The sequence below is a fragment of the Paramisgurnus dabryanus genome, chromosome 22 (assembly GCF_030506205.2).
Source record: "Paramisgurnus dabryanus chromosome 22, PD_genome_1.1, whole genome shotgun sequence".
NCBI lineage: Eukaryota > Metazoa > Chordata > Actinopteri > Cypriniformes > Cobitidae > Paramisgurnus > Paramisgurnus dabryanus.
In genome coordinates, this window is record NC_133358.1 from 14,841,221 (window position 1) to 14,853,231 (window position 12,011).

Below are 12,011 nucleotides of genomic sequence, written 5' to 3' on the forward strand. Positions count from 1 at the left end.
TAACATACAGCATGGCGGGAAACACTAGAAACACTGAGATGTTGTCATAGTTAAAGCTAGTAGTTTATGTAAATAAGTCACAGTTGCTATTTGACTGTGTTGTTATTGCGGTAACAGTCAAACTGTCTGCGCCAATCACAATCAGCCATCAAAGCACCGAGTCCTCATTGGCCTTTTCTCCTGTTTGTTTTGGTTTTGCCACAACATGCTAAAAAAGGACATTAAAGAGGCTGTTTACCCCAATGCTGCCAGTGTGGGCGGAGCTACAAATCACAAACAAACACATCCATGCGACTCTACGCACGCTTCATTTTCATAATGCATCGCTTTGGCTGGGTGGGGTCAAGCAGGTCATGGATGTGGTGCGTGCTGGTTTTCGGAGTGGATGAAGGATATCTGCCCCCGTTTTCTTCCTGATTGGATGAGTGTCAGGGGGTCGGGCGGGACCAGAGCACAGCTACTCGGATAATGCGATGTGGCGGCACGCCCCAGGATATTTAGGTCAAGTTTAAAACTGCAGACAGGGATGTAAGGCTGCGGGAGACTGACACTGCATGATGCATGGCACGCACAGATTACTCATACTTGTGTTTTGTAAAATAGCTGAATGCATTGCATTCCAATGCAATAAATACAGATATGCTGTATTTCATGCCCAAGATGCACTGATCTGTATTTATTGCTGAGCCTCCATAAAATGTCCTTTTAGCAAATTAATGTTAAGTGTTGCGCGTCTGAAAATAACATGGTTGTGTTCATTTCCCATTAGGTTTAATTCTACACAATCTTGCACACTTTATCGCATACATAAATGGATTATTGCATGATTCCCATCCCCCTTAAAACCCCGGCAGCCGGTTAGCCACTCCACGGCCGTAGCCATGTGATGGAGAGATTGTTTTTGCCTATGGCGCTGGAGTAATAGTGTAGGATGGCAATGCACGTGGATTCCCATGCTGCAGTGCTCATGCAGAATTGCATTTATTTCCAGGATGTTTTTCTGAGTTGGTGTGGGCACGGGTGCATGCATGCATTTAACTACTGTAAGAATTTATGACAATGTTTTTTCAATTGACTTTTTGTGATTTGTGAATTAAAGGTTTTGTTTCTGATTTTTCTTGTGACATTTTGCACATATTTAAACTACTTAAAGGTAGGTACATTCATACAATGAATGTTAATCTTCCGGACTTGAATGTCAAACGTTCCCGAATTTGTGATTAATCAGCTTGTCTACCCTGCGCCACTGTTTTTAGCGCATTACCTCATCGCTATTCATGTATTCGTGCGCAAGCTCTTAAGTCGTACTACTGCTCCAGTGCCCTCATCCAACCCCACACCTCCCTCCGCCTGCTTTCTGATTTGCCATCGCCGTGTTTTTGGTAGCACCAGCTTTTTTCAACTCCATGGATACAGTGGAGCGCGGGAGAACTTGCGTGCAGCCAATCAGAACGCAGTAGTGAATCGTAAGTGCCCAGCGGGCTTAGACAATCCCCTCTTCGCCCCCTCCTACCCCAGATCCCATCATAGCTTCTCTCCTCCAGCACGCAATGCCCCAGTAGGACGCTTCCAAAAGAAAACAACCAGGTCAGAGCCTCTCCTCAATCGGAAAGAGCTCATGATGGGAGCTCGCGTGGACCCTTTGGGACCGCTGTGCGTAAAGCTAAGAGGCAAATGCACACTTTTTAATCCAACCCCTGAACCTCTGTAGGCGTCGCTCTTGCCTTAGTAGGCGTATGGCCCATGTACCCTGTAATGTTTTTGGTTGTTTTACTTCAACACACCTATCGCATTCATGGGTTTGATTTTTAGGGTACACACATTGATAAAATCTATACTTGTATTGGATGAAAGCGTCTGCCAAATGCATAAATGTAAAGTACATGTTGTATTGAACAAATGGCAATATTTGTGTAATATATTTAATAATATACAAAAAAAAAGATTTCAGTGTAATATAAGTTTTTTTATTGCTTTTTGTGTATAACATTTCTAAAATATCACATTATTGAGATGGCTGTCCTTGTATTGACCTCCTAGATTGGTTCAAAGGAGCAGTTGGTTGTGATTTGGGGTTGGCACACTTTGCTCACATTGGCATGGCTTTGATTCAGGTCAGATTTATATCAAGGAACTTCCCAGCAGTGAACAAAAATGCATGCACAGTACACATGTGTGCTGTATTATACAATCATTATATTTTAACATTTACTGTAGAAAATGTAAGTGGTCTTTTGGACGAGGGTGTTGCTGTTCAGTTGCTAAGGTGTTCTGGGTGGTTTATCAAATTGCTTTGCAGCTTATAGGGTGTTGTGGGTGGCACAGCCACACTGTAACGCCAAAAATCCATTTGGGCCTTCCTGTAAATCCTAACAAGCTTTATCTTTCTCCGTTTTTTTTATGTCCAGTGCTGTCTTTAATGCTTTTCCAGTTGACACAACTAAAGAGATAAATAAATGACAGCCAACTTTTACCAACAAGCTAAACACATCTGTCATTTGCTCTTGTTTAAGTCCAGCTGTTTGCATGAGATCCTCTGACCTTGACCTCTAATCCTGAGCTCCATAAAGCCCTGACTTCCAGATGATCCTCAGAGTGGCTTTATCTTCTCACGTGTGTCCATCTGGGTCGTCTCTCTTAGAAAGCAGTAATGTCTGAAAGTTAGTGTGCATAAAAGTTCAGGCAGGTCTTTGCTCGGTCAGTGTGGGTTAAAATGCTTTTGATCAGTGATTTACTGTCAGCAAGTTTTTTTACTGTCTCTGACTCGGATCATCATGACACACACACACGCACACACACACACACACTCTGGTTTCCATGTTTTATGGGGACATTCCATAGACGTAATGCATTTTATACCGTACAAACTGTATATTCTATTCCCCTTACCTGCCCCATTCCCTAACCCCAACCATCACAAAAACCTTTCTTGTACCTTAGATTTTCAATAAACATCATCTTGTTTGATTTATAAGCTTGTTTCCTCATGGGGACATCAAAATGTCCCCACAAGGTCACAAAAACACTGGTATTCCTATCTTTGTGGGGACAATTGGTCCCCACAATGTGATAATTACCAGGTACACACACACACACACGCACACACACGCACACACACACACGCACACACACACACACACACACACACACACACACACACACACACACACACACACACACACACACACACAGTACTGTGTATACACAGACAGATGATTTCAGGATCTGCAGCTTCACCTCCGTCACTCCTTGTTAGATCTCTCATGCCTGATGTTTCTTTACCTTCGCTTTCTTTCTGTCTGTCTGTTCACATCTTAACTTTCCACCTGTCAGCAGCCTGTCTTTCCATGTGTATCCATGTGTCTCTTTCCTTTGGGTTTTTAACTAAGGCCTATGCCCAGGATCATACAGTTGAGATTTTGAGCCTATCTTTAAACAATGCATAATTATGTTTGATTATATCATTGCATGTAAATAAACAGAATAAAATCAAAATTAAATAATTATTTAATATATGAACTGTTTCGTTACAAAACGCGCTAAACGTTTTCTAGAAATAATGAGTTACCGCCAAAATCAGTATTGAATATGGTCAATATTAAAAATTCAATTCTTAATTTGATGCAAAATCCAATATCCGCCATGTTATTCTGTCATCTTTTCTCAAAACGCCATAAACGCCACTCCTCTTTCTCTGCAAAATGTAATAAATCCGCTTGACCAATTCCACGCATTGTAAACAATAATGGCGGTGAGTTGAATACACACGGAATCTTAGTTTTTCTCATCTACTTTGTACTTCGTGATCAACAAACATCAAAAACAAAATAATAATTTGATGGCATTGATAAACCTGTGGTGGTTTTTCTGTTGTGGGGAAGAAACATAAACCATCAAAATCGAATTATTAACACGAGAGGCACTCGGGCGACGGTAAAATGCCGGCTGTTGCTTGTTCTCCCGACAGTATCAAGCTTTTGTCATGCTAACACATTGACCCCAGAGGATCTTATGAAAAACTTTACATTATTTTACATGAAGTCAACGAAAATTTAGCAGGACCAAAACATTTTACAGCTGATCGCTGTCAAAAAAGTTCAGTGCCAAGGATGACAGCAGCAATGACAGTGTTCTTAATATGACAAAGTAAGTGTTTTAATTAATGACATTAATGTTTTTTTTATTCATTATACTAGTCAACTAAATGAATATAACATGGCAAATATGAATGCACATTTATATATTATATATAGCATTTTGAAAAAAAAAAACGTATTTTTATTGCGTTTTGCGAAAAAAATAAACAGTTTTTATAATAAATCTTTGAAAATCAAATTATAGATTTACATTTTTTTATGTTATTAGAACCTAAAGATGCTATGTAAAAGTTTGTAACAGAATATAATGGTTTTCATCTTGTCACTTTCTTGGTATAGAAAACACATTTTTACCCAAATTAGTCAAAATAGATTTATTGCGTTTTGGAACCAAACTCTTCATATATTTAAATATATAAATATATAATTTAATAATTATTTCATTTATTTACTTTAATAAAATGTAATAATCATTAAATAAACATTATTTATTTAGCCAAACAGTATGTATTTTTTTTGGGGGGGGGTCTATTATTAATAGCATCAATATTTTAATTCATACTCAATAGCACTGCTATTATTCACCATTTTTCATTATACTATTTACTCCAAAACACGTAGTGATCTGCTTGTTTACCTTTTACATTTGTGCTTTCACATTCATGCGCACCTGTGTATTTACTGTAGGTGACGGACGGTCAGGTTCATTGTAATCGCATGAGCGTAGGCGCGACTGTTTATCCTGCACCTTCTAGATTTGCATCCCTTTTAGTGTCCCGTCTTCCGTCGGCCATGATTATATAATACTCACACACACAAACAAACACATCTAGCCGCCAGCATGCTCATGCATGTGTATTAATACTCCTCCCCCCTCATGCCAGAGGCGCGGGAATTATGGGTAATACGCTGCTGTTGTTGTTGTGGCCTAGAATGACCTTTTCAGTCTCATTTGCATTGAGTCCTCTGTCATCTCCCTCGACCAGCTGTAAGCACATGTAAGCACAAGTCTGTCTTTATCTGTCAATTGGCCTATTTGTATGATGCAGATGTCATAAAAATGCACAATAGTCAAAGTCAACACACTGTGTGTGTTTTATGAATAGAGTATTTTGCTTTCACCTGCTAGATATCATGTATGTAGACACTGAATGACTGATGATATGGTAAGTGTGTCATCGGTATAAAAGGTTTAGAAGGGTCCATTTTTTCTCTTTCTTTTTTTTGTAAATGAGGTTCTTGGTAAAAGCAACATTTATGCAGAGAGTAAGTCAACGCTTGTTTTAGAAATCACACAGAAAAACATCCTATATGAACTCTTTTCTCATGATTGAGAAAATTTTTAATGACCTAGTTCATGGTATTGCACCTTTTTAAGACTAACTTTATTTATAAGTGCCATTCAAAAGGTACTGAATACCAATAGATTTTGACGTTCATATTTCTGAATGGCCTGTTTTACATATGTTTTTGGGTGAATAGGGTTAGACTGGAGTGAGAATGTTGTATATACTGTAGTGTGCCACGTTGTGGATCCTATTTGAGTGCATTCTGAGGGGCGCTTTACATTGCATATCTTTTGCACGCACAAATACGTTATTTTGAATGTAGCTGTAAGCTGCTAGCACCCTCAAATTGAGTACGACGCTGTCGTTTTCCAGGCGCGTTGGCACCACAGCCAGTTGTAAATGCTTAAACTTTTCAGAATGCCACGTTGGAAAGAAGGAGGAACGCGACAAGGTCATGCTTTCCGCATGGTATAGACACGAAATGTGAACCACCCCTTAGGGGCTGTGTACCCCAAAGTATTTAAACGCGGCTGAAAACGGCAGTCGGACACCAACTGTGGGCACTTGCCAATGTTTTTGCAGCTTTTTTCAATCGTTGAACAATGTGCCGGTTGGTTGGCCGAGTGAAAAGTGACATTGACAGGCTGAGCGTTTCACCCAAATTTGAACATTTTTCAACTCTGGGCACTCATTGCTGAGCATGGAAAAAACACCAAGCACTGTCGCTCAGCGCAGATAAAATCCGCCAGCTGCTGGTGTTTTTGAAAAACGCGGTGCTTCCATTGGAAACAATTGAAAATATAAACGCCTTTGTATACACACTCCCTTAGAAATAAAGTTTCCTAAAATGTTCTTTGTCAAGCTATATACTGTAGTTTCATAACAAATCTTTAACTAGTGATGCACCGTAAAAGAAAATTCTGGATGCACATGGCCGAAAAAACGAAATCAAAAACCGAAAATGATTTTGTTGATTTTATGAGTCTGAGTTGAAAAAACTATAAACCAATAAAATAATCACACAACTCAGCAGCCTTATTAACTCTTTCCCCGCAAGTGATTTTAAAAAACGTTGCAAGCCAGCACCAGCTTTTTTTATCATTTTCATAAAAGTTTACCTCCTTTAAATATATGAACATACAATATATCAAATGAAAGAACAGACCCTCTGCTTTTAAACAACAACAACAAAACTTTTCATCCTACCTTCATTTGTTCTCTTTTTATCACCTCTCAAATATGGGAAGGGTTCTTTAAAAATACCAAAATTTGAGCAAAAAGAAAATTTTTCTAAAGGACTTTTCATAGAGATCAGATTCAGGACGATGGTCAAAACATACACAGAGTTTGAACTGTTTGCCCTAATTTCAATGTTAAGTCAATTTGAAGACGCGTTGATGCGCGTCTGGAGGTCTCGTGGCGCGAATGAGGCTTTAAGCGTGGCGCGGTAGACGCGATTCTGCCTCATTCACTTGTCTAGTTCGCGCGAATTGAGCGTTGCCGCGGGAAACACACGAGTTGAACAATTTGAACTTTGGCGGAAAAACACGCCATGTTAACCAATCAGGAGCTTGCTTTAATAGTAACGTGATTACAGAAAGCGAGCGAAGTCGCAGAAGCCACTCCCATGACGCGAATTTCGCCGTGATTGTCTCAATGACTTGAGTTTCACACGCGGCTTTCACGCGTGAATGAAGCCAGTAAACTCAAAATGTTCAAGTGGCAAACTAGATGTGGTAGACGCGAATTTGACACCTCAAACGCGGCTGGTGTGAACCCACAGTAAGGTAATACTTCTAGGTTTATAAGTTGGGTAAGAGGGCCACCTGGTGGATAATAGTGGAAATATGGACTGCCCGAAAACTTGTCAATGAAACTTGTCAATGGTGGGGAAAAGAGTTAATACTATGTTTAGTTATGATATGTAATACGTTTAATAAAAACAGTAGGTAAGAAACAACATGCCAGCACCTGCAACATGTCAGTCCAGTATACACTCTATAAAAATGGTACTGAATAGCACTAAAAGTTGTTCACTTGCTTGTAATCATTTTTAGTGCTAACATCAGCTATGTAACACCTGTGTAGAACCATATTGTGCTATATTGAACCTTAATGGTGCTAAAGCATGACTAAAGCATCCCTTATGGTACTACAGAGGTGCTATATAGGTGCTCTGAAGCGCTAAAAATGGTTTCCCTATGATTACGAGCTTTTTGCACATATTTTTTTAGGGTGAAGCTACTGAAAACTGTGCACTTCATCATCAGTTACTGACAAATGAACCTTAACAATACTGTATATATAATAGTAAATGTGCGTGATCTCCGACACTAGAGACACATTAAAGCCCAATCGCTTGTGTGTCATTTTGGATTTGCACATAGCTGTCACGATCATGATTTTCGATGTATATTTCCAATTTAAAATGTTTTTCTGCTTTGGTCATATCGCTTTTTCGGCTGAAAGCTAAATTTTGTTTAGTCAATAAGGTTTCATTATTCAAGAGTAAGGAAAATCCATTTTCCACATAATCCTTCGTTTTATAACTAAACGTCTTGTAAAACACAACTTTCTTCGAATTTGCATTCATGGATGAACTGTTTGACCTTTTGCCCTTACGTCTGTCCCAATGGCTTTACTGTTACTTGCAGAAACAATAAATGCAAAAGACCCAGTTGACACGGTTTTCCCCCAAGTGTATTGATGGGGTTTTACTTGTTAAAACAACACTGTAGTCTACTTCCTAAATCTTGACTTTGAAAGCCTAGGGCCTCTCAATAGGGAACTGAACGTGAGCGGTAGGCATGACATGCACGGTTGGCACTGGCCACCAAAGCGCAGGGATTCCCGTAACTCACTGTTTGTGCTAAAGGAGGGGGGGTTACTGAACTGACATCTGGTGGCTCAGGGCCTTGAACAGGAAAACCACTGCGTCTGGAGAGTGGAAACTGTGGGGTAAAGGAAAAGAGCATCGACTGCTGGTTGAAAGGCTGATGTTTATTATTTAGTGATTAAATGGGAGATGTAGTAGCACTAATGCCACTTATTTATTACCCCCCACACACACACACCTGAATCTGATATTCAGATTTGCTTTAATGACCCACATGTATAATTTCAAGTTACATAACTTTCTCCATCTCTCTTTCTCTTTAGGTACGCTGTCATGGGGAACCTCCTTAAAGTTTTGACATGCACAGATCTTGCCCAGGAACCCAACTTTTTCCTCGATTTTGAAAGTGAGATATTTCCTTCCACCCGCCGAACATTATTTATTTATATTCAGTACATATCCAAACAATCTTGTGTTCTCAAAACTAACCTTTCAATACAAAATGAGTATATATTTGATGCCCTACTTGTTTGGGCATCATGCCATCAACTCTGAAAGTGTTGGTGCAGGTCATTATGGCCATCCCGTTTGGATCTACCAGTGGTCTATATCTCAAATTTGGGTTTTGATTCACAAATAATCTTCTGCCATCTCATTTGTTTGGGCCAGAAGTTGATTTCAGACCAATATATGGTGAGAGAAAGTGCTTTAATCCGCTTCATGACGTAAGAAATACGTTTCCGGACACACGCCTCCAATCATTTTAATAGAGGATATTATTTAAACAGCACTATATTTATTCATATTAAACATTTAAGCGAAATATTATAAACTCACACTGTACACTGCTGTCTCCAGGCTCACCGACAGCAATATATTAATAATTCCCAAAAAATTCATGTTCATGAGTTCATGGTAGTTTTGCATTATGATACGCTTTTTTATTATTTCCCTATGGCATTTGAGATCGGTTGGACCTGGAAGCGCTGCATGATGTCAGACTTAACAAGCGGATTACTCGTGCCCACAGAACATCTCCACCCTTACAATGTTTTAGTTCTTTTTGAGCAAGACAGGGAGAGATATCAGTCAGTCAGGGCCATCAGTTGGACTATGAACAATTCTTCACAACGGTTATGTAACTTTCACAGAAAGGGTGAGAAAACGAAGAATTGTGATAGAAACACAGCACAGGAGCAGAATACAGAACATCAAGACAAGAAGATTCAAGCTTGGCAAACTTAATGTGTGGCATCTGAGGGCTTGGTGTGAAAGGAGGTGGCCCTTAATTTGTGTTAGGCTGTACTTAAAGCCAGCTGTAGTTGGAAGCTGGCAATGTCTCATTGAGGTTTCTCTTTAGATGTGGGCATGAAGTTTCCACCATTTAACATTCCTCATTCCCTTTTAAACATACAAAAACAGCTGGGGAGTTTTGACTCCAGTGCACTCCGAGGCACTGTTAAACCAGATAATTTAGTCACCCCCATGTGATCAAAAATGTTGATGTCTTTCTTTGTTCAGTCAAGAAGAAATTATGTTTTTTGAGGAAAACATTACAGGATTTTTCTCATTTTAATGGACTTTAATGGACCCCAACACTTAACAGTTTTAATGCAGTTTAAAATTGCAGTTTCAAAGGACTCTAAAAGATCTCAAACGAGGCATAAGGGTCTTATCTAGCGAAACGATTGTCATTTTTGGCAAGACAAAATAAAAAATGCACTTTTAAACCACACCTTCTCATCTTTCTCCAGTCATCTGACACGCCAGCGCGACCTCACGTAATACGTCATCACGTCAAGAGGTCACGGATGACGTATGCGAAACTACGCCCCAGTGTTTACGAGTGTGGAGAAAGAGGACCGTTCCGACGTTGTTGTATGTGGAATGATACTAATTAATGTCTTTGTGTCAGTTTATTGTTTAAAATGATTCGCAAATGTGCGTTTTATATATGTAACACTTGACCTTTCAACGTCATTAAGCAATTACGTACAGTCGCGCTGGCTCGCCACACAGCTGGAGGAAGAGAAGAAGTTGTGGTTAAAGTGCATATTTTTTATTTTTCTTGTCAAAAATGACAATCGTTTCGCTAGATAAGACTCTTATGCCTCGATTGGGATCGATTAATACTGTTACGTGTTGAGGTCCATTAAAGTCCATTAAAATGAGAAAAATCCTGAAATGTTTTCCTCAAAAAACATAATTTCTTCTCGTCTGAACAAAGAAAGACATCAACATTTTGGATGACATGGTGGTGAGTAAATTATCTGGATTTTTTTTTATTTTTTTTAAGAAAATTGACTATTCCTTTAAAGTGACAGTTCCCCAAAAAATAAAACATGGGCTTACTTCTAAAACGAAATGTGAAAGAAAGTGCTCTCAAAGATTTGTTTCGTACACAAATTCAGTTCTTAACAAAGATCTCCCCATCCACACTTGTTCACATTTGGATCATGCAGGTGTGTTGCCCCAGGTTTGACGTTAATGATGTCACTGAAGTGCCAAGGGTTATTGTGTGTTTTTAACCAATCACAAAGCACCAAGCTTGAATATGCATACATCGGGGGGCATTTTAAAGTGGAAAGCTCAACCAATGATCCATTTTGTTGATGTCACTTTGTACTAAATCTAGTTGTTAATTCAAACTATATCAGTAGATATAATGTAACCCCCCTAACAAGGTTGAATTGAGCGCACAAACTAAGTGTCAGCAAGTACAATGTTTCTTTATTATTTTCTTTTCTTTTAATCTTTAATGTTATTCTCTAATGAGATCCCATTCACGAGTCGTAGATATGCAGAACTGAATTTGCTCTGAACGTATCAGACACTGATGTGACCTTGAAAGACCCTTTGATTAAAGCTCCTCCATTCATTTCCTTTTCTCTTTCCTTCTCTCACCAGATGCCCAGCCCACAGACGCAGAGCAGGAGACGTGGGAGGAAGTGGATGTGGTCCTGAAGGATGCGCTGGGAATACTCGACGAACTACAGGCGTATAAAGGCGCCGGGCAAGAGATACGAGAGGTACACACACTAATGATATCAAGATGCTACAGAGGAATTTAATCATGTTTGGCTCAAACACATTCAAGTGAATATCATTGGCTGTTAAGTATCTTGCTGTTTTGTCTGGAATTGTGTTCAGGTTAACTGGTTAACATCTTAAGACCCTAGCATTTGTTTTGGTTCTTAATTAAGACCAAAACAGGACTAATTATGCAACTAGTCGATTTTTAGAAAAATGTATATTTGCAAATAACTGTACTAAAGATGTACATAAATTGACACTAGATAAGGAACATTTTTTGAGGTTTAAATGAATTCTCTATTATTTCTATTTGCAATTGCATTTCACTATGAGTGAGTGTCAGGGTGATTGATGCTTCTGTTACCATGGAGACTGGTGCTATACAGATACAGTTGCCATGGAGAGGCATCTTTGCAGAATAAAAGTGAATGTTTTTGATTTCATTTTTTATTCACTCAAAAGGATGTGGCACATCCTTTTTATGTAAGAACACTCAGTAATTTTTTTTAATGAGCCACATTTATTTGAAAACTGAAGTGCACACTGAGGCACCAAAAGAAAACATTGACTCAATGTTCTGCCCAGTGTCATTGTGGAAAACATAATGAATAAACCAAAATCATCTTGCGTGTTTGGATTTAAAATAATTTACATCCGCAAATTGCTACCCTATACTGAATAAAACACATCATTTTGAAACCTCTTCCTTGCATATACAATTCTAACACAAACTTACTCCGTCATAAAATAATGACC

At 38.9% G+C, this 12,011-nt stretch overlaps 1 protein-coding gene across 3 annotated transcripts in view; it reads left to right on the forward strand.

Annotated features, from left to right (window-relative positions):
* fam49bb (family with sequence similarity 49 member Bb) overlaps window positions 1-12,011 on the forward strand; it is a 75,843-nt gene that overhangs the window by 38,434 nt on the left and 25,398 nt on the right. For all 3 annotated transcript variants that reach the window (XM_065294884.1, XM_065294885.1, XM_065294886.2), the window contains 2 exons: window positions 8,546-8,628; window positions 11,130-11,251. In XM_065294884.1, coding sequence (XP_065150956.1) covers window positions 8,556-8,628; window positions 11,130-11,251 — 195 coding nt within the window. In that variant the 5' untranslated portion in view covers window positions 8,546-8,555. The remainder of the gene's footprint in view (window positions 1-8,545; window positions 8,629-11,129; window positions 11,252-12,011) is intronic.